This window comes from Rattus norvegicus, chromosome 9 (assembly GCF_036323735.1).
Source record: "Rattus norvegicus strain BN/NHsdMcwi chromosome 9, GRCr8, whole genome shotgun sequence".
Classification (NCBI taxonomy): Eukaryota; Metazoa; Chordata; class Mammalia; order Rodentia; family Muridae; genus Rattus; species Rattus norvegicus.
In genome coordinates this window covers 121,317,652-121,344,686 of record NC_086027.1, presented here as the reverse complement: position 1 = coordinate 121,344,686, position 27,035 = coordinate 121,317,652, and the positions used below count along the sequence as shown (strand labels likewise).

Genomic DNA, 27,035 nt, shown 5'->3' with positions numbered 1-27,035 from the left:
CAGAAATGAAAAGGGAGACATAACTACAGATTCGGAGGAAATTCAAAAAATCATCAGATCTTACTATAAAAACCTATATTCAACAAAATTTGAAAATCTTCAGGAAATGGACAATTTCCTAGACAGATACCAGGTATCGAAGTTAAATCAGGAACAGATAAACCAGTTAAACAACCCCATAACTCCTAAGGAAATAGAAGCAGTCATTACAGGTCTCCCAACCAAAAAGAGCCCAGGTTCAGACGGGTTTAGTGCAGAATTCTATCAAACCTTCATAGAAGACCTCATACCAATATTATCCAAACTATTCCACAAAATTGAAACAGATGGAGCCCTACCGAATTCCTTCTACGAAGCCACAATTACTCTTATACCTAAACCACACAAAGACACAACAAAGAAAGAGAACTTCAGATCAATTTCCCTTATGAATATTGACGCAAAAATACTCAATAAAATTCTGGCAAACCGAATTCAAGAGCACATCAAAACAATCATCCACCATGATCAAGTAGGCTTCATCCCAGGCATGCAGGGATGGTTTAATATACGGAAAACCATCAACGTGATCCATTATATAAACAAACTGAAAGAACAGAACCACATGATCATTTCCTTAGATACTGAGAAAGCATTTGACAAAATTCAACACCCCTTCATGATAAAAGTCCTGGAAAGAATAGGAATTCAAGGCCCATACCTAAACATAGTAAAAGCCATATACAGCAAACCAGTTGCTAACATTAAACTAAATGGAGAGAAACTTGAAGCAATCCCACTAAAATCAGGGACTAGACAAGGCTGCCCACTCTCTCCCTACTTATTCAATATAGTTCTTGAAGTTCTAGCCAGAGCAATCAGACAACAAAAGGAGATCAAAGGGTACAGATCGGAAAAGAAGAGGTCAAAATATCACTATTTGCAGATGACATGATAGTATATTTAAGTGATCCCAAAAGTTCCACCAGAGAACTACTAAAGCTGATAAACAACTTCAGCAAAGTGGCTGGGTATAAAATTAACTCAAATAAATCAGTTGCCTTCCTCTATACAAAAGAGAAACAAGCCGAGAAAGAAATTAGGGAAACGACACCCTTCATAATAGACCCAAATAATATAAAGTACCTCGGTGTGACTTTAACCAAGCAAGTAAAAGATCTGTACAATAAGAACTTCAAGACACTGAGGAAAGAAATTGAAGAAGACCTCAGAAGATGGAAAGATCTCCCATGCTCATGGATTGGCAGGATTAATATAGTAAAAATGGCCATTTTACCAAAAGCAATCTACAGATTCAATGCAATCCCCATCAAAATACCAATCCAATTCTTCAAAGAGTTAGACAGAACAATTTGCAAATTCATCTGGAATAACAAAAAACCCAGGATAGCTAAAGCTATCCTCAACAATAAAAGGACTTCAGGGGGAATCAGTATCCCTGAACTCAAGCAGTATTACAGAGCAATAGTGATAAAAACTGCATGGTATTGGTACAGAGACAGACAGATAGACCAATGGAATAGAATTGAAGACCCAGAAATGAACCCACACACCTATGGGCACTTGATTTTCGACAAAGGAGCCAAAACCATCCAATGGAAAAAAGATAGTATTTTCAGCAAATGGTGCTGGTTCAACTGGAGGTCAACATGTAGAAGAATGCAGATCGATCCATGCTTATTACCCTGTACAAAGCTTAAGTGCAAGTGGATCAAGGACCTCCACATCAAACCAGACACACTCAAACTAATAGAAGAAAAACTAGGGAAGCATCTGGAACACATAGGCACTGGAAAAAATTTCCTGAACAAAACACCAATGGCTTATGCTCTAAGATCAAGAATCGACAAATGGGATCTCATAAAACTGCAAAGCTTCTGTAAGGCAAAGGACACTGTGTTTAGGACAAAACGGCAACCAACAGATTGGGAAAAGATCTTTACCAATCCTACAACAGATAGAGGGCTCATATCCAAAATTTTCAAAGAACTCAAGAAGTTAGACCACAGGGAATCAAATATCCCTATTAAAAAATGGGGTTCAGAGCTAAACAAAGAATTCACAGCTGAGGAATGTCGAATGGCTGAGAAACACCTAAAGAAATGTTCAACATCTTTAGTCATAAGGGAAATGCAAATCAGAACAACCCTGAGATTTCACCTCACACCAGTGAGAATGGCTAATATCAAAACCTCAGGTGACAGCAAATGCTGGCGAGGATGTGGAGAAAGAGGAACACTCCTCCATTGTTGGTGGGGTTGCAGACTGGTAAAACCATTCTGGAAATCAGTCTGGAGGTTCCTCAGAAAATTGGACATTGAACTGCCTGAGGATCCAGCTATACCTCTCTTGGGCATATACCCAAAAGATGCCTCAACATATAAAAGAGACACGTGCTCCACTATGTTCATCGCAGCCTTATTTATAATAGCCAGAAGCTGGAAAGAACCCAGATGCCCTTCAACAGAGGAATGGATACAGAAAATGTGGTACATCTACACAATGGAATATTACTCAGCTATCAAAAACAACGAGTTTATGAAATTCGTAGGCAAATGGTTGGAACTGGAAAATATCATCCTGAGTAAGCTAACCCAATCACAGAAAGACATACATGGTATGCACTCACTGATAAGTGGCTATTAGCCCAAATGCTTGAATTACCCTAGATCCCTAGAATAAACGAATCTCAAGACGGATGATCAAAATGTGAATGCTTCACTCCTTCTTTAAATGAGGAAAAAGAATACCCTTGGCAGGGAAGGGAGAGGCAAAGATTAAAACAGAGACTGAAGGAACACCCATTCAGAGCCTGCCCCACATGTGGCCCATACATATACAGCCACCCAATTAGACAAGATGGATGAAGCAAAGAAGTGCAGACCGACAGGAGCCGGATGTAGATCGCTCCTGAGAGACACAGCCAGAATACAGCAAATACAGAGGCGAATGCCAGCAGCAAACCACTGAACTGAGAATAGGTCCCCTATTGAAGGAATCAGAGAAAGAACTGGAAGAGCTTGAAGGGGCTCGAGAACCCAAAAGTACAACAATGCCAAGCAACCAGAGCTTCCAGGGACTAAGCCACTACCTAAAGACTATACATGGAGTGACCCTGGACTCTGACCCCATAGGTAGCAATGAATATCCTGGTAAGAGCACCAGTGGAAGGGGAAGCCCTGGGTCCTGCTAAGACTGAACCCCCAGTGAACTAGTCTATGGGGGGAGGGCGGCAATGGGGGGAGGGTTGGGAGGGGAACACCCATAAGGAAGGGGAGGGGGGAGGGGGATGTTTGCCCAGGAACCGGGAAAGGGAATAACACTCGAAATGTATATAAGAAATACTCAAGTTAATAAAAAAAAAAAAAAAAAAAAAAAAAAAAAAAAACACCAGGCTTGCAAAATACCTTAGCACTGAATAGCAATTGCTTCAACTGCATCTTATGTGATTTAGGGTTAGAGTCTATAATGCTGAAGGGAAGACAACATAAGAAAGAGCCTGACTAATCAGGTACAACCACTATACAATACACACACACACACACACACACACACACACACACACACACACACACACACCCAACACAGGAAATGGGTTGAGTCTATAGACATCCAAATGTCATCCCCAATAACTAATCATCTAGAAAGATCCTCCTACAAAAGTTTCTATTGAGAGAACTGAGTTGGCCAGAGCAAGGCTGATTCCTCCATGACAGGTTGTAAACTGACAGACTGGGAAGCTAGGCATAAGTTTCTGTTTCCCAGAACTGGAAAAGCTCAAACAAGTCAATTCTAGGAAAACCATCCCTCACAGGCAGCTAATCAGGAGCTTCCAATGACCCTAATAGCCTGCAGTCCATACACTCTTCAAATGCCCCAAATCACTTCTGACACTCTTGATTGCCACATCTTGTAAAATCAGAAAGCAAGTTATATCTTTCCAACATACAAAGGCACAGAATGGCCCTTCCCATTCCAGAAGAGAGGAATGTGTACATAGTGAGGGAAGATTGGACCAAAGCAAGAAACCCAGCAGGACGAACACCAAATCCTGCAGCTCTGTCTCAGACACAAGGAGCTTCAGATTCAAAAGGCTTAGATGGCTATATCCCTGCAACTTCTCAAACATCTCTCGCCTTTGTTACCTCCACTTGCTATATGCAGCTCTCCATGACAGGTGTCTCATAACTTGGATATCTCTCTATCTTGTGGTCTCAAATGCAACTCAGGCTTCATCCTCAGATTCATCCCATGCACTCTCACAGTGTCCTCCCTCACTGGGGATCTCACTCTGCAAAACACAGATGGCTGGAACACTGCTGAACTGAAACCACGGGGGAAGAAGCCATAACCTTACATTTTCCATCTTTCTTATTTCCAGAACTTGGGTGCCACGCTTGGACCAGTAGCAGCAGGTTTTATATGAAGTTCCTTCCTGGGTCTAGGAATGACTTTGCCAACTCCCCCTTCCATTAAGTGAAGGCTTAGCAGGAGGGACTGTTTCCCTTAATTCACCTTCTTAGGCTTCCAATCCTGAGCAAAGTCCTTCTCTTTAATGGTGATAATCTCTTTGAAAATTCATGCCTCTCTCTCAGCATTTGGCTGCCATGTGTAACTTCCCAGGGCTGCTTTTCTCTACAAACTACAGACTTTGCATTTATTTCTGCTCAACTTGTTTTTTTCTTGTAGTCCACAATGAGTTACTAGTAATAATCATCTAACAGATTCAATATTTCACCTGAGAAATATAGCTAATGGTTTTTTAATTCTGCCTTCCTCAATTTATCAGAGCATGGGTGGAATAAGAAAGACTTGGGGTCAAAATACCACATAAATGACCTCTAGCTAAATTTTTCATGGAGTCTATTTTCCTCTGAAATCCTATGACCTCAACTTCTGACTGCATTACTTGCATTGACTCCAGCCTTCCAGGTACTACAACAACAGCTGTTTAAGCTCTGAATATAGCTTTCTATGCTTTTTGCCATCTCAAGCCCTGATATTGACCACTTTCCTCCAAAGGAGAACATTTCTAGTTTCCCTAGTTTCTGTCCAGCAACAAAATAACCTTTTTTTTTTTGTTCCCACTTGCTACTTTCCTACTTTGATTCAATTCTCTAACCAAAAGCATCTCAGGAAATAAACAGGTTCACTTGTTTGGTCCAGTCACATGACAGCCATCAGTTCTGGAGCTTAGGATAGAAACTCAAGCTTCAAGAAAAGGAAAAAACCATGAACAATTATTGTTTCCTGCTTGGTCACTGTCTCATACTTACCCAGCTCTCTTACCCAGCCCTGGCCCACTTGCTCAGGGATCCTGCCACCCTCAGTGTTGAGCCTTCCCACATCAATCATCACAATACAATCTCTCACTGATACAGCATCCAGGCATTTTGATGAGGGCATGCCCTCAAGTGAGAGACCCTCAGATGATTGTAGGCTCTAAAATGTTCACAACTGAAGCTAACTAGGACAAAAAGGCAATAATATTTCAGAAAGTTTAAAAAACCCAAATCAAATGTGTTAACAATATCATTTAAGTAGCAAAAACCAACAAACAAACCATACACACACACACACACACACACACACACACACACACACACAGTCAAAATTAATGATTACGAAAACTGGAAAACACAGATTTGCCAAGAAATGAGGAGAGGCAAGCCTTTAGAAGAGGACACTAAAACTGTTTCCCAAACTATCACAACTTCAAGAAACTCATAACACAGTAAATTTTCAGAAGATAAAGGAGACAGAAAGACAGACAAAAAGTGTTTTAAACATGAACTACAAGAGTGTAATGACAAATTTACGAAATTACAGGCCAATACTCATCCTGTGTATTCTGTTTCTCATCTTTGCAAATAAGCAAATAAATAAATAAATAAATAAATAAATAAATAAATAAATAAATAAATGGGATTAGCTGTGGCAAAATCCTAGTGAATTGTGCATAGTGGCAGCCTGAGGAATGGGAAAATATTTTCTTTTAAAGAAATCCATATCTTATACAGGCCTAATATATAAAATACATAAAGACCTCAAAAAATTAAACTTTCAAAGTAAAAAATTCAATTAAAAAATGGGGTAAAGGGGCTGGAGAGATGACTCAACAGTTAATAGGACTGACTGCTCTTCCAGAGGTCCTGAGTTCAGCCACATGGTGGCTCACAACCATCTGTAATGGGATCTGATGCCCTCTTTTGGCTTGTCTGAAGACAGCTCCAGTGTACTCACACATATTAAATAAATAAATCTTTAAAAAAACAGGGGGGGTATGAATCTTTACAGAGAATTCTCAAAAGAGGAATCTCAAAAAGCTGAGAAATACTTAAAGAAATCATTATCATCTCAGCCATCAAGGAAATGCAAATCCAAACTACTTTGAGAATCTATCTTGCACATGTCAGAAGGGCTAAGATCAATACAAGTGACAAGTCATGCTGGTAAGGATGTGGAGAATGGGTAACAACTCTCCATGCTTGTAGGGTGCAAACTAATACTGCCACTATGGAAATGAGCATTTCCTCAGAGTCCTGGTGCCTCAGAACCCTGAGAATCCATCTATCTCAAATCACAGCTATAAAGCTCTTGGCATCCATCTAAAAGGTGCTCCACCCTACCACAAGGCCATTTGCTCAACTATGTTCATAGCATATTTATTCACACTTGCCAGAACCTAGAAACAACCGAAAAGTACCTCAACTGAAGAATGGGTTGAAGACCCTAGTTTTACTGAAGCCTAAGAGCTATCAGGAGGTTTGGCCTGGTGGAAAGTAGGTAGGTTATGGGGACCCTAAGGGCTTTTGCCAGCTTTACATCAACTGCCTCTGGTGAAGATTAGGGCACGACCCAACTTCACGCCTTGGGCCAAGGCTAGGACAAGTTCCATTCTCCACCCAGAGTTCTTGGGAAAAGCCTGGACATTCTTGAAAATCCTGCAGAATGTACTGAGAGTAGCCTGACCCTCTGGTCCCAGATAAGAGCTCAAAGGCATGCCATATAAGTTTGAACTGTAAACCTGCTAATGTAACCTGTACCCCTGAAAGTATAAAAACTGCTTGTCACAGCCATTGGGGTCACCTTCCAGTCCCTCGCTACGAGGGGCTGATTGAAGGTTGACCCCGACACACCCGAAAATAAACTCTTGCCTTTGCATTAAACTCCATTCTCATGCCTCACTTGGGGGATCTCCTTGTAGTTAAGACTCACTTTGAGCCCTATGGGTTACACCAAAAATGTGGTACATTTATCACTCAGCTGTTTAAAAAGATGCCATCATGAATTTATAGGCAAGTAAATGCAACTAAAGAAATCACACCCAGAATGACAAACATGGCATGCATTTACTTACAAGTGGATATTACCTATCAGGTAAATAGTAATCAAACCCAGAGGGGTTAAAGAGGTGGACCCTAGGGAGGAAGCACAGATCTCTTTCTACAGGGAAAATAGAATAATTTCTGTGAGTAGACCAGAGTTTGATGGGAACAGGAGTAGGGAGGATCAGTTGAGGGGGATGCAGGGGAAAGTACAATGCAGGAAGAAACAGCTGGAATTAGGGGTTATTTGGGAGTTAGTATAGAAATCCAGTACAATGACAACTTCCTGGATGACCAGGGTGACCCTAATGAAAACTCCTAGTAATGGAGGATATGGAGTCTGAACTGACCATCCATTGACACCAGGCAGGGCTTGGATGTTGGTAATAAGTTACATTCGGTTGAGCTGTTGGCCAAGGAGGTCCCTTGAGACCCTTCAACAATCCATGCTGATGCAAGGACAAACTTTGCTCTCAGATAACTGACAGCAGGGCCTGATCATTAAGGACAAATTCCACACAGTTCACTGAATGGAGAGGTCAACTGAGTACAAGCTCAGAGCCTTCACTCCTGTGTAAGAGTCTCTTTGAGGAGAGAAGGTACTCTACAGGCTAAAACCTGTAGAGAAGCCTGGAAACACTCTCCGCCCCCAACACCCACATATACCTACAATTGGTCCTTCCTAAGATGTGCTGGGGCATGATGGTAACAAACGTGTTTGAGTGGCCAACCAATGTTTGGTTTAACTTGAGACCTTGACATCAGAGGGAACCCATGACTAACACTGACTGGATTTCTCGGAATCTTACAGAAACTTAAATGGCAAGCATAGAGACAGCATGGGTCTATGCCAGGTCCTCTGCTGATATGTTATGGCTGTTAGCTTGGTGTCTTTGAGGGACTCCGAACTGTGGAAGCAGGTGTAACTCTGATTCTTTGGCTTGATCTTGAGATTTTTCCTATCAGGTTGCCTTGTCCAACATGAAGGCTTTCACCTTGTCTTTTTCTCTCTTGTTTTGTCTGTTAGGTCTGCTCCTTTTTGAAGAGGACATGGGTGGTGTGGTGGACCTTGGGGAAAGGATAGAAGTGACGGGTAGTTGGGAGTGCAGGTTGGGGAAACAGTGGTCAGGATATATTATATGAGAATCTACCCTCATATAAAAACTTAATTCAATATTGTTTAGATGAAAGGCAAAGAAGGGAAGCTATAGTGAACAAAGAAAAGCAAAATCGTAAAGATAGGGACAGCAAGATTGTGATACATACACTACTTGCTCTATTTTTGTAGACAGTGACTATCACATAGGAATGTAAAAATACCTGAAAGGCTTACTTCCTCCTTCTGATAATCTAGGCCTAGTCATGGAAGCTTATAGCTTCTGTACAATCTTATCTAGGTCTAGAATGGCCTGTGGGATTTAACAAAAGACACAGACTAGTGTCATTTGTGCTAAGAAAATGCCAAAGCTTTACTGAGGTTCACAGAATATACACCCCAAGTTCACTGGGTGGAGAATTCCAGGAAGCACAGTGGAAAAATAGGTTATGCCCTCAGGACAAAAACAGGAACAAAAATCAGGAACTGGGTGTTACTGCCCAGGTGCCAAACAGAAAGATCAAGATGTTCCTTTGTTAGGAACTAAAGCTTCCACATGCATCAGCAAGGCTCAGCACGCAGCAAACACTGAGGGGGTTCAGTAGAGTTGGGCACTTGAGTGTTTGGGGCATCAGAGACTTAACTGTTAAATAATCACCCTTTCTTCTTCTTTTTGAACTCTGGCTGGTCAACTCTGCTCTTCTAGCTCTTACTCTTCACTCTAACCAATTCAAATTGCTTCTTTCACTTCTGACTGAATTGCTGTGCTTGGCCTCAAATGAACTCTAGTAAACTGCTCTCTTCTCATTCTCTCGCTCATTTTCTCTTTTTCTGTCTTTAGCCTGCCTGTCTCTGTAAAATTCTCCAGGTAAAACTGACTCCTCCTCTTACCCTCTGTGCTGCTTCCTCTTATATTGCCTCTTTTCCCTCTTCTCTTGAGAGTTGGGCATATCCTATTCTGTCAGATCTTTCCCTGATCCATCATTTTTTCACCCACTCAATTATACATTACTTACGAACATGAGCGCTTCCTTCAAAAAACGATGTTTACCTTCATCGTTTGAGAGCAAAGGTGTGTACTAAGGGCTGAGCCATACCAGTTAGAAACAGCTCCCCCACCCCCAACCCTGCCACCAGCAAATTGGACAGTCTCTGGGTTCACAATATGATCAAATACTCTGCAACACAGGAGTTCATGACAAGCTCATCTTGGGGCCAGTCTATATCTGTGAAATCAGAAGTTTTGTTCTCAGCAATGTGAAATATATATCACACAGGAAACAAAAGCAATCACTTTCTTGTGTTAGCTTTCACTAGTTTGGAGTGCGGGATTACAATGCTTTTCATTTCATTCCAATGGAATACTCATAATTGTTCTTAAGAAAAAATAATGTTTCAATAACTATTCAAACAGAAATAAATGAGATGTTGCACAAAATCGCTACATGAACTATATTATGCATTAAGCCTAAATAAACCAATGTATAAAAATATTAAATGTTTAAACGCTTTCTCCAAAGCAAAAATGAAAGTGTTACCATCTAAGTTACTGAAGGCAGAGAAAACAAAGAGCCAAGTCAGTTATCTAAGACTTTTACATGTTTGTTCAACTCTAATTTATCGTTACTATTTAAACTCAACCAAAACAGTCAATGTGGTTCTTTTTTTCTTTTTTTTTTTTTTTCTTTTCATTTTTTCAGAGCTGGGGACCAAACCCAGGGCCTTGCGCTTGCTAGGCAAGCACTCTACCACTGAGCTAAATCTCCAACACCTTCAATCTGTTTCTTAACCTCGTTTTTACTTCTTCATGCAGTATGACTCATTGGCAGAGGGCTCTCATGCCATCCAAATAAAGCCACTTTCTGCATTTTTATAGCATACTACAATAGCACATTTGCTTCTCATCTATAACAACTCTTGCTACAGAAAGCTTGATATTTCATTTCTCTTCTCCACCTAATGTTCTAAATAAACATTAGGAAAAAAAAACATTTGAAGGAGATTGTTTCAGCTGGATTCTCTGCTTTCTGCCCTTCTATAGGAATTTGGCAGGAATTTGACCATGGACTAGGACTTAGGAAATAGGTTCAGGTAAGAATATTTTCATTTGGGCTAGTAACATTCCTTTTCTCTTGTTAAACTAATGAGCCCCTAGAAACAATGATCACAGGTCTTTGTGCCTTGTTTGTTCCTTGACCTAGAATTGACCTTATCATTTGCTTGTACTAAAAATGGTAGAAAAGCAGACTGGGAAAAATAGACCCGCTTCAGCCTCAGCACTGGCTAGAATCATGCTATATATTGTCTAATTTTCTTTTTCCTTTCAATCCTCACTCCCTCCCTTGAGACCCTGTTGACTGAGTGAGCTGGCTTGGTCACCCTTCATTTTCAAGTGCTACCTACAATGTTGACATCATGGTTCAAGCTCCAATATCCATCTGATAATAAGAGTGCATTAAAGGTTAAAATTATATGGGAGAAAGAAATGGGTTGATAATGCTTGAGCTATAATTACATGTTGTTTTATGACCAATAAAGCACTGACTGTGAGAGTCTTTACAAGTGCATAATCCTTTATCCACTCCTTTAACCCAAGGCACCCTAGGTCGCCTAGAGGCACCTAGCTTGTCCTCAACAAATGAGCATTGATGTTATTTTCATATTTAGGCAAGTATGAATACAACTGCAAGAAACATGAGCATTCTGGTACTTTTTAAAACCAATTTCAAGTGCATGGAAACTATACTGAGAAGACTGCTGGGATCCATGGCAATTCTGTCATTTTTATGAGAAGTAAGTGTTGGTATGAGGAATCGGCTTTATGGTTGCAGGTTGTCTCCAAACCCAGCGATAGCAGTGACGTCACCCAGAGGTGAAAAGGGACCTGTGCATCCATTGTCATATATTTCCAGTGTCCTCCTAGTCTATCTCCCACCCTTGTCTGCAAGAAGTTATGTCCCTACCCAAATAAAAAGCCAACCCTTCCTGACCTTCACCCCTTCTTTCTCTTTTCCTCCTTTGTCTCCTCCCCTCCTTTGTGCATCCCCCATCCCCAGCACCAATGAAAGTCTCTCACATGGAACCGTACTGGCCAGGTGTGGTCTGTCTGGGCACGAGCCTCGATTCCTATACAACACTCCATAGGATGGGGATTGCTTGGGTGTAAGTATTATGTACACATGTATCAGAATACATATGTTAAACATGCACAATTTTATATCAACTATAGAAACACAGTATTAACTAGTTTTAGTAGGTATCTATGGAAAATTCCAACGTACTGCTATCAGACTTTAGTGCTAAGACACAATCCTGTGTCACATCCAGATTTATTGTCCAATTCTGGACCATGCTTTATTTTCACTCTTTTTGCTTTCTCAATTAAGTCATACTTATAAAGACCTTGTCTACGTGACCCTAAGGATGAATTCTGTGTCACTAAAGTCTACACTAAAGTCCTCTTTCTATGGCTTTGGACATTATTTCATATCAGTTTCAGTTTCGCACACATACTATATAGCTTGCTAAATGAATTATTATGTAGAATATCTTTTACCAAGTTATATAACTGTAAACAACAACATTATAGTGATGTTAAAAAAGGAATGTTGGGTATGTTCAATTTGCAGCAAAATTCAAAATATAAAGAAAACATCTAATAATATATAATAGGACACCTGATTTCAAAGCTATTTGCCATGTGAAAAAAACCTCAGAATCATCAACAGGATTACGAAGAAATAGTACACATTTTGGCACAATGGAGATTCCATCTGTACTTATCAAAGAGCTACAACGATCAAAAGTTTTAGCACATTTGTGAAAAAAGGAGATGTAGAGAAAAAAAGGCAAGAACATAAGCCCCAAATTATAGTCAAGTTTTAATCAAAAGACCTAAGGAAACTCAGCCAGGAAAAATGAACTTGATCAATATTACCTATGATTGCATGTGTATTCAAATGGAAAAAACACAGACGGCCCAACTCCCACAAGAATAACTCAAACTGACCCCTAAACTGCTATATTTCTGACTCTCCGGCCACTACTGACCCCACGCTCTCGAGCTCTCTGTGTGAAGGTCGTAAGAAAGGAGGGTTATGGCTCTGGGGCTCCCAATGCCCCTGTGTGATCTCACACAAACCCAGCCCCCCGAACCCACACACAAACGAAGGTTGAAGAATAACTTAATGTCTGCTTCCACATGATGCCATGTGGATTTTAGTAATGATGTAGAATCTGCCCTGCCCACCTACACCCCACCCTGCACACCTGAGAAACCTCTGCATCTCAGAAACTCCTTTTGGACTCTGGAACTGAATTTCCCTGAATCACTCCATTCACTGTGACTGCTGATAGTGGAAAGGTAAAAGGATTTTAACCAAGTATTGCCAAAGGATGATTCTCATAACCTCATCCCTATATTCTGTGCATATTTTGGAGAATTGTTTGTTAACTTGTAGCTTTGCTTTCTATGGCACTCTGGGGCATAAAAATTATGAAAAACAAACTCGAGGCAGCTGTATTAACCAGCAGTCCCCCCAAATCTAACTCTTGGCTTTTCATCTAAACTACCCCCAGCAGAGACTGTTTGACTCATGCTGCTGAGTCGAGTACAAGGAACTAGATTCAAGGATCTTTTTCTCCTCCATCCTTGTTTCTCTCCTATCTGGTGTTAGGGGGTGAAACGAGGGTGGGGGGGAAGGGAGGCTGAGGAGGGGGATTAAAAGTGGAGAAAAAGAAACCACAAAGTAGCAAAGACCAGCAAAGATCCAGTTAGCTGGGTCTAAAATGCTAAAAGAGGATCTAGCCTAGGTAGATTTTACAGTCCATGTATGCTGTCACCCTTAAGTTTGTTTTAGGTTCAGGTTCCAGGTTGTATTTTTTTTTTCTTTTTTTCTTTTTTTTTTTTTTTTCGGAGCTGGGGACCGAACCCAGAGCCTTGTGCTTGCTAGGCAAGCGCTCTACCACTGAGCTAAATCCCCAACCCCCAAGTTTTTTTTTTCTTAAGATGTATTTATTTTATTTATATGTTAGTACACCGTGGTTCCCTTCAGACACTTCAGAAGAGAGCATCCCATTACAGATGGTTGTGAGTCACCATGTTGTTCTGAGAATAGGATCTCTGGAAGAGCAGTCAGTGCTCTCAACTGCTGAGCCATCTCCGCAGCCCATTTTTTTTTCCAGGATAAGTTTTGAACACTTTAAATATAAACTGGAGGCTACAAGTCTGGCCTCTTAGATAGGCCATTTACACAGCAAACATTTCCGGGATGTTTCTTAAGTACACCAGTGCCCTAAAACAGTAGGTTAATGACAGTGTCCTAAGTGGAAGGTCTCAGATGAAGAAAAACATAGGAAAAGGAGAAGCTAGAAAGTATGAAAGCTGGGGTGGGGGTGAGGGTGTCTTAAGCTAAGACATTAAGAAGAATGTCACCTTGTATATGGTTTACATGAGGGAAATGGAAAGAAAGGGGAGACATCTATGAAGTCAGCAGAAAGATTAAACTATGAAGTTAGCAGTAACATCATATAATGGGACACGCTCAGGAAAAGTCTAATCAAACAGTACTGCACAAGGAACTCAGCGTATTTAAAAAATATTCCTTACCAAGCCTATAGTGGCCTTGGCACCCATAGCCCCACATGGTGGGAAGTGTTGTTGTAAAATTGTAAATATAAAGAGGGTATTGTTGGTCTTTTATCCCGATAGGTATCTTGGGAGAAACACATCCCAGCCGCACACTTTCCTACACTCAAACCCCCACATATAGAACACACAACACAATAATCTTAGATCCAATTGGTAAGGTATAATTGCCGACTTAAACATACACAGCCCGGTACCATCCATCCCTTAGGAACATTGATAACAACCTGTAAATACACAGAGCAGACTCTTAACATCACCTGCCATGGCTTCTCCAGCTTTCCTCTCTCCTCCTCTCTGTCCTGGTCTCCTCCTCTTCTTTCAAACTTCTCTCCCGCCCATCCTTCCTTCTCCTCCAATGACAGGCCTCCTTCTATCCTGTACCTGCCCCTCACCTGTAATTGACAGATTCAATGGGGAAGTGGTTGTGGTGAAGTCACCTGAGTTCTGAGTGTACCACTAGGCAGCTGTCCTAGGGGCAGTGGAATTAGCATCAAAATACGAAAACTTCAGGGCAAACCACAACTGGCAAGAGTTGTTTTCTCAGAATCTTAAGCAACCCCTCCCAAATGCCCTGGCCCCAAGCATATTCCTGGGTTTAGGGGAGCTGTTTGATCTCCATATCCAGGGACCCAGAGAAACCTCCCAAGGACTAGGTCCTAGATGGTTACTGGTTCTGCCAAACATGTCCCTGAGTCTCAGAAGAAGCTCAAACACGGGGACCTCAGGAAAAGGAGGGAAAGCGTAGCTTGATCAGGGCAGCACTCAATAAAACAGTGTTTTGTTGTTGTTTTACCTTTTCTAATGGTTGTCACCGGGTGTCATCTGGCCCGTGTGGCGAACTATGCTTTTCTCAAGAAGAAAACTAAACCTTTAGGGCACACCAGGCCTTACTGTTGATTGTGATCCTGTAATGCCCCACTGATCAGCTTGTTAGAGGCCTGCTCTTTGATATGGAGAGGGGCCTAGTGGCTGGTTGCAAATCAGGGTCTGGTGCCATATTTCTGGACAATCCTGGTGAACAAACTTGTGTATCCTAGCATCCTAATCTCTAACAGGCTTGGTTAGCTTACTACTTACACGTGGGGTGTTTTGCAGGCAGTCCTCTCTCAGCTAAGTAATTCTACTTGGTGTGCCTTGCTATCTCCTAACCTTTAGCAAATCCTTTACATCATCAATTCTACTCTTACATTACAGCTTGATATTGGATTGCTACCCAGCACATGAGATGCCTTCCACAACCTCCACAAAATAACTCCAAATGGATCTTACACCTTAATGTTAAATGCTAACAACAGAACTTGTAGAAACTAGGCTTCTGAGTTTGGGATCACGCCAAGGATCTTGCTATACACAAGCCAAATGCTCTGCACAGTTGCAGCCCCTACAGGGAAGTTATTCAGAAACTGCCGCTGGGTCTAGTGAGTGGCTAAGACCTCACGGGAGCCGCCCATTCCCACTCAGCCCCGGGAAAGACACACCACACCAGCTCCCACTGCTCATCCCCTGCCTTCTGCCCGCCCGCCCGCCCGCCCCCCACCCCGCTGCCCCTTTGTGTGCAGTGACCCTGTGCTCACCATGTCGCAACTTCGGAGCTTGCCTGAACATGCCTCACAGAATCCAAACACAGGACACAGAGCACAGCAGCCAGGACCATTTAAGAAGGCTTAGCTACTACGCGAATACTACACCAAGGCACCCGGAAAAGCCCGCCTTCCCTTCTGATTGGCAGGTCCAGGTAAGACTCTGATTGGCCAGTCGTCTTGAGTGACTTGAGCACTTCCTTAAGGGTTAGAGTGAGCTGAAGGTACAGTGAGGATTCACAGTTCCAGACCCAAGCATCAAGCCCAGGGCCAGACCTTTTCCAGATCTACAGGGATTTGCATTTCAGTAGCACTTGTGCCTGTCCTCCAATAGCCTACTCATCTGTCTCCCCGCCCAGCCCTAGGAAGGACCCACCTCGCCAACTACCACTGCCCAGCTGCTTGCTCCTCCCTTTCGTGGGCGGTGACCCTGTGCTCACCCGGTCCTCACTTCAACCTGCACTCAGCTCACAACATTCAGTAGTCTCTTTCCCTTCCTCTTCCTGGAATCAAGGTATACAGCTTGCATAATCCCTGGTACTCAACTTGCAGTGGTGTTATTAATCTGTCCCACAAGTGGAAGGGTGCCCAAGATATTAACACTTAAAGGGAGATTTGAGAAAACAAGAGTTTTCTTTGTGGCTGTTGGGATTCAGACCTGACAATCAGCTGACCTTCATATATTTAACACACCAAAGCTGTCTGGGCCTCCAGGTTCTCCCAGCACTCCTCAGTCCCCACCTGTAACAGGGCCTGTCTGGCATACCCCACCTTGTACCTTGAACTTTCCAGCGCAGGGGCAGAGTTTTCCCTTCCCCAGAAGCTCTTCCTATATAATCCAGAAATTTTGTACTCTTTGTCTTTCTGTTTCTCCGCTTCTCTCTCCCTCCCCCTCCCCTTTCCATCCTTCCTTCTCTTCCCTCCACTTTCCCTCTCACCACCCCCCCATTACTGCATTTTTCTCTCCTTCCTTGCCTTGCTCACTCTTTCTCTCTTTCTCCCCACCCTTCATTATCCTTACTCCCCATATCGACTTCTCTGACCTCTTTGGGACTAGTGAACTCTTATCCTTGGGATCAGTGAGCCCACTAGAGAATTGCCCCCAATAAATCTGAAAACACTCTAATTTGGCATGGGTTGAATCCTTCGTGCTGGGCTTAGGTAAACTGCAGCTAGTTTTCACTGGTAGGTACTGGAACCCTGGGAGACAAACCTTGAGGAACACTACTGTTAGCCAGCACATCCTCTTCAGTGGGAAGATAAGCACACATTCACACACAGAACTGTTTTAGTAAAGGTTCTCTAGATGAACAGACCTGATAGGATGAATCTCTGCAGGTTGAAAGCAGATTTATTAGAATTTTCACATCGTTAGTCCAACGATGGCTAACGTGGCATGTACAGGGACAGGGAAACCTATACGTGAACATAGCCAGACTCCTTCAGTAAAATCCCACGGCTTATTTTCTTGAAGGAAATCATTCCTTTGGAAACGACTCCTGTTCTCTACTTGCTTGCAATGGATGGGGCGGGGGGATGTCTTTCTCAGTTCTTCTGTCTTGTCTTACATATTGGCTATTCTTTGTATTCAAACTGACTACATGTAGAATTTACTAAAACTGAAAGAGATTGGGTACAGTGTGGGGATTTCTCTTAATTATAGCTTTTAAAATGTGAAAACCCGTTTTTAATCTAGATTTTTTTGAGTTGTTAAGATCCACCTTTACTCTAGCCCACAGCTTCTAGTGACAGCCTACATATATAAAGAAAGATGTTAGCTCATTCTCTTTGTCTACTTACCTTACCTCTGGCTAGCAAGTTCTTTCTTGCCTTTTCTTCTTTCTTTCTTCTTTCCTTTTCTTTCTTTTTTTCTTTCTTTCTTTTTTTTTTTTTTTTTTTTGGACCTGGGGACCGAACCCAGGGCCTTATGCTTCCTAGGCAAGCGCTCTACCACTGAGCTAAATCCCCAACCCCTCTTCTTTCCTTTTCTTTTTCTGGCATTAAAAAGCCTACTTCTGGGTTGGGGATTTAGCTCAGTGGTAGAGCGCTTGCCTAGGAAGCGCAAGGCCCTGGGTTCCATCCCCAGCTCCGAAAAAAAAAAAAAAAAAAAGAACCAAAAAAAAAAAAAAAAGCCTACTTCTTTGAAACTCTGGTATATACTGAAGATAGACAGACATCCAGCCACATAGACTGAACCACACTGGATTCTTCAACTTTCCTTTGGTAGACAGCCACTGTTAGTGAGACATTCTAGTAAATCCGCTTTCAACATGCATACAGAGATTCATTCTATCAGTTCTGTTCATTAATAGATCTTTAGTATTATAGCCGTGTGTGCATGCGTGGTTTTTGTTTTGTTTTTCCACCTTTCCACTGAGGACGATGTCCCAGCTAACAACTGTGCTCCACAGTGTTTGTCCTCTGTTTCCTGCTTTTCTCCCAGGCTTGTCTCAGACCTACCAGGTGAGAGGTAGCTGCAGTTTACCTGAACCCAGATGAAGTCTCAAGGCTCAGGGAAATTGCAATGCTAGAGTAGATAGGTTGTGTAAAACCTAATCCTCCACAATGGGAAGGCCCAGAAGATATGCCCTTCACGAATCCTATAAGACGCAAACTGGTGAGAGGGGCACCACACATTTGAAAAGTGTTGTTCTTGCCCTTTTCTGTGTGCCAGACCTTAGGGTTGGAGATGTTGCTCAATTAGATGAATTGAATTCAATGCTGCCACGGGCCAGGTGGCAGCATTGAATGGCAAGAGACAAGGCGAACGTAGTTATTATACTAGTCAGAGTAGACAAAACAACGTTTATAATGACATAGCCTATAATGATCAGCACAGGAGAGGTGAAATTTACAATGGCATGACTCGTTCGGACCTTTGGTAGTGCCTAATCAGACATGGTGTTTCCAGGCAGGAAATAGATAAGAAGCTTACTGCTTCTGTTTACTGTTCTCATATCTGTTTTATCTCTATAAGCAGACAAATTCTCAAACAAATCAAAGAGAGGCTACATTGGATCCTGGCAAAAGGCAATCTTGGCCAGTAAATCCACTTCCAGACTTGAGTAGGTTTGCAGACCCAGAATCCCTTGAATGAAGGGGTGGCCAGGTTCCCCAGAGGAAGGATCTTGATAAAACACCTAAAAATTTTGCTATTAGCCTCTTTCCAGTTCTTCCCCAGAGAGACCTACAGCCCTTTACAAGGGTAACTGTACACTGGGGAAAGGAAATAATCAGGCTTTCCAGGGTCTATCAGATACTGGTTCTGATCCCAGGAGATCCCAAGAAATGCTATGGCCCTCCAGTTAAAGTAGGGGCTTATGGAGGACAGGGGTTGAATGGAGTTTTGACTGATGCCTGACTCACAGTAGGTCCAGTAGGTGCCTGAACACATCCTGTGGTCATATCCCCAGTTCCAGAATGTATAATTGCGATAGATATACTTAGAAATTGGCATTCACAGTCACAGACCATATGAAGGTCAAGAAGGAAGACTGAAATGTGGATGCTTCAGTCCTTCTTAAAAAGGGGAACAAAATACTCACAGGAGGAAATACAGGGAAAAAGAGTGGAGCAGGGACTGAAGGAAAGGTCATCCAGAGATTGCCCCACCTGGGGATCCATCCCTAGGAAGACATCAAACCCAGTCACTATTGTTGTTGCCAAGAAGTGCTTGCTGACAAGAGCCTGATATGGGTGTCTCTGAGAGGCTCTGCTAAAGCCCAACTGATATATGAGGATGACGGCAGCTAACCATTGGACTGAGCATGGGGACCCCAATGGAGGAGTGAGAGAAAAGACTGAAGGAGGTGAAGGGGTTTGTAACCCCATAGGAAGAACAACAATATTGACAAACCAGACCTCAGAGTTCTCAGGCAGTAAACCACCAATCAAAGAATACAAATGGAGGGACCTTTGATTCCAGCCACATGTGTAGCAGAGGATTACATTGTCTGGCATCAATAGGAGGAGAAGCACATTTAGTGGGTCTATTTAGATTCTGGACATAGCACATTCCTCACTTGGGTGTGTTACTCAGGCACATTTACCAAGTGACTAGGAAAGCCACTGGCCTTTTGTGGGACCTGGAACAGAAGGCTTTTCAACAGGTCCAGGCTGCTGTGCAGGCTGCCCTACTACTTGGACCATATGATCCAGCAAACCCTATGGTACTCGAGGTTTTTGTGGTAGATAGAGTTGCCCTTTGGAACCTCTGGCTGGCCTCTGTAGATGGATCACAGACGATACATTTGGTATTTTGGAGCAAAGCTATACCATCATCTGCGGACAACTGTTTTCCCTTTGAAAAACAGCGGTGGGCCTGCTATTAGGCACTAGTAGGAACTGAACATTTGGAAATGGGACACCAAGTTACCATGTTACCTGAACTGCCCATCATGAGCTGGGTGTTATCAGACTCTCCAAGTGAGAAAGTAGGACATGGACTGCAGCGGTCTGTTATCACATAGAAGTGGTGTATATGTGATTGGGCCTGAGCAGGTCTTTAAGGCACAAGCAAATTACACGAAGAAGTTGCCCAAAAGCCTATGGTTTCTACTCTTGTTACAATACCATCTGCTGCTAAGCATGCACCTATAGCCTTATGGGGGTGTTCTCTATGATTGGCTGACTGAAGAAGACTAGGACCTGGTTTGCTGCCGCCTCTGCATGTTATGCAGGCACCATCTGGAAGTGGACAACTGCAGCATTACAACCCCGTTCCGGGACAAGCCTGAAAGATACAGGTGAAGGAAGATCTTCACAGTGGGCAGAACTTTGGGCAGTACACCTGGTATTACAGTTTGTGCCAAAAAAGAAATGGCCAAATGTACATGATTGTTCACTTACACATGGGCTGTAGCCAATGGTTTGGCTGGATGGTCAGGGACTTGGAAAGATCAAATTTGGAAAGTTGGTGAGAAAGACATCTGGGAAAGTATGTGGATGGATCTCTCCAAATGGGCAAAGATATTTGTGTCCCATGTAAATGCTCGCCAAAGGGTGATTTCGGCTGAGGAGGAATTCAATAATCAAGTAGATAAGATGACATGTTCTGTGGACAGTCAGACTCTTTTACCCGCCAATCCTATCATTGGTCAATGGGGACAGGAACCAAGTGGACATGGTGGCCAAGATGGAGGTTATGCTTGGACTCAACAACACGGACTTCCACTCACCAAGGCTGACCTGGCTGCAGCTGCTGCTGAATGCCAGATCTGCCAAAGCAGAGACCAACACTGAGCCCCAGATATGACACCATTCCTCGAGGTGACCAGCCATGAACCTGGTGGCTGGTTGAATACATTGGACCACTTCCTTCATGGAAAAGACAATGTTTTCTTCCTACTGGAGTAGATACTTATTCTGGTTATGAATTTGCCTTTCCTGCACATAATGCTTCTGCCAAAACCACTATCCATGGACTTCTAGAATGGCTTATTTAGTGGCATGGTATTCCACACGGTATTGCTTTTGACCAAAGAAATCTTTTCAAGGCACTGGTGTACTTAAGAAATAAAGTATTTGCTGTGTAAATGTTTATCTAAGTGGCTACACTTGTGGTCCCTAGTCCATATTTAAATTGTTCAAAACGTAACCTGGGGCCTGAACTTAAAAGAGACTTAAGGGTGACAGCATAGGTGGAAAATAAAATCTACTCTCAGCCAGCTCTTATTTGAGTATTTGCCAGAGCTGAATGTATGCTGTCATTAAAGAGATTTCTCTTAATCTTTTAATAGTGTGTGCAGTGATTTAAAAGATCTTACCAAATATTTTATAGTCATAGATTCCCCTCTGTATGAGTTCTTTCAGGACTTCAAAGACTACTGAGATATACAAAGGCTTTAACAGACTGATCATACACTAAAGGTTTTACCCCTGTATGAAGATCCTAGGAAACGTTACCACATTGACTGTCTTTATGGAATTTCTCTGCAGTTTGATTTTTCTCCTATTTTGTAAGACTACTGCTACATGCAAAGGCTTTACTACATTGTTGACATTTATTTATTGTCTCTCTGGATGTATTAGTTTATGTATTTGTAGATAATTGTGCTGTGAGAAGTGCTGGAGTCCATCTCTGGTGGGGTTCTGGAACCTGAGGATGGATGTATGGTCTTGGCAAAAGTGATGACTCTTGACTGCCTGTTGACTTTCAACCAAGTGGCACTGAATAGCTCGACCCACTTTTCTTTATACACTCACAAGCCTGTTCCCATGAGCAGTGATATCATTGGTTGTTCTGCTTAAATGAAATCATAACATCAGCATCATAAAAACCCCATCACTGTAAAAGCCCCAGTAGATTTTCTTCCCTCTTCCCATCTCCTGCTAGGTCAATTACTCCCTAACCTCATTTTGCACTACAAAGCACAATTAAAGCAAGCCAAAAATAAATATCCAGCCAGAAATATCCTGTGGACATGAGCACATACCCAGCTGGCACCTGGTTATTGAGTTAAGCAAGGTGAGACAGATTAAACAGTTGTGAGTATAAGTCCATTCATCAAATAGCATCCCTTTGTCATAATACTTTCTTAATTGCACATAGAGATGTGCTCATTTTACCAAGCAATGTTTCCTAATAAGCATCTATCAATTGGATACCATCTTTGTAAGAACCATTTTTAAGTTTCTATTGATCAGCCATAGCTTCCAAATTTTAAGTCTCTGTTTATTGGCCATAGCGTCCTCAGAACACTTATGCAAGCAGGACCCACTGCTCTCTACAACTGCCACAGGCTTACTCAGTGTGACTGTAGCTATTTTTCTAGGGACATGATTATGTGTCCCCAAATACTCAGGATTAATGGTCGCATCTGGAGGATCAACAGAGACAAAGAGAAGAGAGGAGGCCTTTACTCCTTGAAAGAGTATTGAGAAAAACACAGAATCATTCATAGAGCTTTCAGCCTACATGAACCCAGCCTCACCCATGATTGAAAGGTGAAAACAAACATTTTTGAGTATTAATAGCATAGTAAAAGCAAGGAGAGCTTGTAGCACACATGATCTAGATTATAAGCAAAGAGGCTACTGAATTCACCCCAGGTCTTTGTTAAGTGGGAAGAGATTTCTATGGGCCTTGCCACAGGAGAATCCTATCAGTGAAACACACGCATACTCTGGTCCCTGCATGGCCACTGCCAGAAAAGGCTTTATCACACTGCTTATATTCATAGGGTCTCTCTCCAGGATGTGTTCTTTCATGTATTTGTAGAGAACTATGATATACAAATTTTGGGAACAAGCAAAAGAAATGTGTTTAAGTACTGCATTTTTGTTGTTGGACTCTATTTAATCATGGAATGAAACTATGTTAAAGTTCCTAGGTTCTAGGGGAGCTGGAGAATTACCAATAGCTGAACAGCTTCTGTCATTCATCTTTTCTTTCACAAAACATGACTATTCCTAATGGCAAAAGAACAAATGGATATGATTGGTTAGATGGTAAAACCTATATTCTATATCCATTGATATTGTGCAATTATTTAAAGAAAGCCCCTATCCCTAAATGCTGAGTGGTGGAAAAAAGTATCTGTAACTTGTCACATATGTTTGTGGTTTTCGAAATTAAAAGATTCATAACATGGGTTGCAGGTGAGCTCCTGAGTATATTCCACAATCCTGATTGATCAGATTGATTACATAAGTTCTTGTCATCTGCATTAACTAGGTATTGGAGTTGTAGTGGTCCTAAGTAGACTCATAACACAGAGGTTCTACCACATTGCTTATATGCATAGAATCTCTCCAGTATGGACACTTTTATGATCATGAAGACTATATAAAAGGGCAATGGCTTCACCATATTAAATACATTCATGAGGTTTCTCTTCAGTATGAATTTTTTCATGCCTTTGAAGATGACTTTGATATGCAAAGGCTGTAACACATTGGTGACATTCATAGGGATTCTCTCCAGTGTGTGCCCTTTTATTTACTTGGAAACTAATATGTCGTACGAAGGCTTGTCACATTGGTTACATTCATAGAGTTTCTCTCCAGTATGTGTTCTTTTATGTATTTGGAGATGACTATGACGTGCAAAGGCTTTACCACATTGATTGCAACCCTATGGTTTCTCTCCTTTATGTGTCCTTTTATGCATTTGGAGACTATTGTGATATGAGAAGGCTTTATCACATTGATTACATTTGTAAGGTTTCTCTCCAGTATGTGATCTTTTATGTATTTGGAGATGACTGTAACATACAAAGGCTTTAACACATTGATTATATTCATAATGTTTCTCTCCAGTATGTGTTCTCTTATGTACTTGGAGACTATTGTAATATGAAAAGGCTTTATCACATTGACCACATTCATAAGGTTTCTCTCCAGTATGCGTTCTTTTATGTATTGGGAGATGATTGTGATTAAAAGGCTTTACCACACTGGCTACATTCAAAGGGTTTCTCCTCGGTATGTGTTCTTTTATGTATTTGAAGATGACTGTATCGTGCATAGGCTTTACCATGTTGGTTGCATTCATAGGGTTTCTCTCCAGTTTGTGTTCTGTTATGTATTCAGAGATGACTGTAATGTGCAAAGGTTTGACCACATTGATTACATTTATAGGGTTTCTCTCCAGTATGAATTTTTTCATTCCTTTAAGGGTGACTCTGATATGCAAAGGCTTTACGACATGGAGTATATTCAAAGGTTTTCTCTCCAGAATGACTTCTTTTTTTTTTTTTTTTTTTTTGGTTCTTTCTTTCGGAGCTGGGGACCGAACCCAGGGCCTTGTGCTTCCTAGGTAAGCGCTCTACCACTGAGCTAAATCCCGAGCCCCCAGAATGACTTCTTTTATGCCTGAAAAGATAATTGGCACATGTGAAAGCTTTACCACATTCATTACACTGATGAATCTGTTTATCTGTATGAATTAATTTACAATTTGGTTTAATGGTAAAGAGGAATCAGATGTTAATGTTTTATCACTTTTTTGCATTCATGGTTCCCCCCTTTTGGGTTGTTTTGTGTCTTTGAAGATACCTGTGATGGTAAAGCATTTATTACATAGCTTACATTTATAGCATCCTTTTTCTATTAAGTTCATCACATATTTGCAAAAGGAATAACTCAAAGCTTTGCCACACTAATTGAATTCATAAATTTTCCTTTAGTATGAACCATACTACATTTCGAAAGTGGACCAGTGCAAATAGAATAATTTCCAGATTCCTAGTACCCACAGGGATTTTTCGCAGTGTGAATTTATGGGTGAATTCCCAATTAGGTTGGAAAACTAACCAGTTGTAAACTTGTATCATACTCAGAAAGTCTACTAAATGTAGGGGCTACTATATATCTTCTAATTTTTCTAGGAGAGAAAGAGAGGTACTTTGTTTCTTTCAATATCCCTATACTCATAAGGCTTGAATCCATTGTGACGTAATATATATCTGTTTTAAAAAGAGGAATAACAAATAAAATACAAATTGGGAAAACACATTGCATTCAGACTATGTTCCTCATACACACGTGGTATAGGGATTAAGTTTTCTCGACATCAACATTCTTGATACTCATAAACTGCCCCTCTCACTAAGCTTAGCAATGTTACTACAAGTATATGAGGAACCCTAGGTTTACCATGGACTGTTCAGATACTATAAGATTTAGACATATATTTATCACCTACTCAGTGTGACTAACCTTTTGCCATATGAGTGGTATGAGACTAAACAGATTGGCAGTTCTTCAGCATAGCTCTAAAGGGACTATGATACCCAAGGTGATATCTGTTAAGACAGTTTCTTTCTTAAAAGAATGCCTTGCAAACGAAAATCAGATACCTGACATTGAGGTACATGGTTTTGTGTGAATTTAATAATCACTGATATACTTAAAGCAGAACTTTTTTACACTGTTGCTTTTCTTTTAAACTTCCAGAACGCATTAAAATTTCTTCAGAGGCATATTCATATCAACTTGCACATGAAAATTACCTTCCATGTCCTCTGGAACATTGACAATGTTCTTCAGTAGTATGGTCTTCCCAATTGTAACCTAAAATACAGTACCAGAAAATGTATGATATATTATTGGAAATTAGGCAAAATTTAAGTTAGTATCTTCAGTGAATCTTAGAACAATGTCTAACTTATTCACTTTATTCTTCATTCTCAATTGATATTACAGAAAAACATCAATACCAAAGAAACAGTAGTGCCCTTATTTTAAAGAGTGAAAGAAAATTCACTGTCATACCTATAGCAGTGAGGTTCCTGTAGGTCTCCAACATCACATCTTTGTAGAGACTCTTCTGAAAAGGATCCAGCAAAGCCCACTCTTCCTGAGTGAAGTTCACACGCACATCCTCATAGGTCATTGCATTCTAAAATATCCCATCCAAGTGTACAAGAGAAAGCATAATACTGCCAACACAATAAATGTATACTTCAATAACAATATAGTCAATTTACTTCTGATGTATCCACCACTTATTTCCTAAGCAGAAGTCTTATGTAATTGCCAGGTCATTTTAGAAGAAAACTAAATGATGTTCATCTCTGTCATTCCCTTGTTCTTTGAGTAGGATATAGCCTTGCAAAAGAAATGCCAGTTAATACACACACGTGCACACACACACACACACACACACACACACACACACACACACACAGAGAGAGAGAGAGAGAGAGAGAGAGAGAGAGAGAGAGAGAAGCAAACAGATCAACAGTACTAGGTACACATTAGGGAAATTGTATGAACAAATACTAATTACATAAATGATGGGTAATCTGGGTGTATTGACTCATGACTCATGACTTTAATTCCAACACTCAGGAGGCAGAAGCAGGTGTATCTCATTGATTTGGATGCCAGCATGGTCTGTGCAATGAGTCAGCAGTCGTGGATTGGTGCACTGTGACCCATCTCACAATGCCACCTGCCTCCTAAGAGGTCTTCTCTAACCTGAGACACACACATAGGACATCCCCCAATCTCCACCTGCTGGAACCCTAGCAAGCCCACTAGTCATGGGCTCTGCCCTGCCCTATGGGAGCTCCATCCTCCTTCTGGTCTGTACCTAGACCTGAAGTGAGGATAGGTGCACTGCACTGCACCCCACTGTATGGCTCTGCCTGCCTCCCAGGAGGCCTGCTCCAACCCAGATAACCAGGCCAGTCAACACCAGTGAAAACCAGATTGCTAAAAGCAAGCACAAGTACATAATTAAGAGAAACCAATGTAATATGGCACCATCAGAACCCAGCTCTCTATTACAGCAAACCCTGAGCACCCTAACACACGTGAAGAGCAAGACTATGACTTTAAACCCCATCTCATGAAGATGATAGAGGCCTTTAAAGAAAATAAATAATTCCTTTAAAGTAATGCAGGAAAACATAATCAAACAGGTAGAAGCACTT

The 27,035-nt window shown here is 41.5% G+C and overlaps 1 protein-coding gene and 1 pseudogene across 3 annotated transcripts in view; both read right to left on the bottom strand.

Annotated features, from left to right (window-relative positions):
* LOC134478907 (zinc finger protein 431-like) overlaps positions 1-16,442 on the bottom strand; it is a 30,048-nt gene extending 13,606 nt beyond the window's left edge. The window contains exons 1-2 of one of the 3 annotated variants that reach the window (XM_063268206.1): positions 15,649-16,442; positions 14,299-14,466 (exon numbers count right to left, since the gene is read on the bottom strand). In XM_063268206.1, coding sequence (XP_063124276.1) covers positions 14,299-14,466; positions 15,649-15,651 — 171 coding nt within the window. In that variant the 5' untranslated portion in view covers positions 15,652-16,442. The remainder of the gene's footprint in view (positions 1-14,298; positions 14,467-15,648) is intronic. The other 2 variants (XM_063268204.1, XM_063268205.1) reach the window with 2 other exon arrangements.
* Positions 16,443-17,178: 736 nt separating this feature from the next.
* On the bottom strand, positions 17,179-25,990 carry LOC134480276 (zinc finger protein 844-like; annotated as a pseudogene).
* Positions 25,991-27,035: the final 1,045 nt, after the last annotated feature.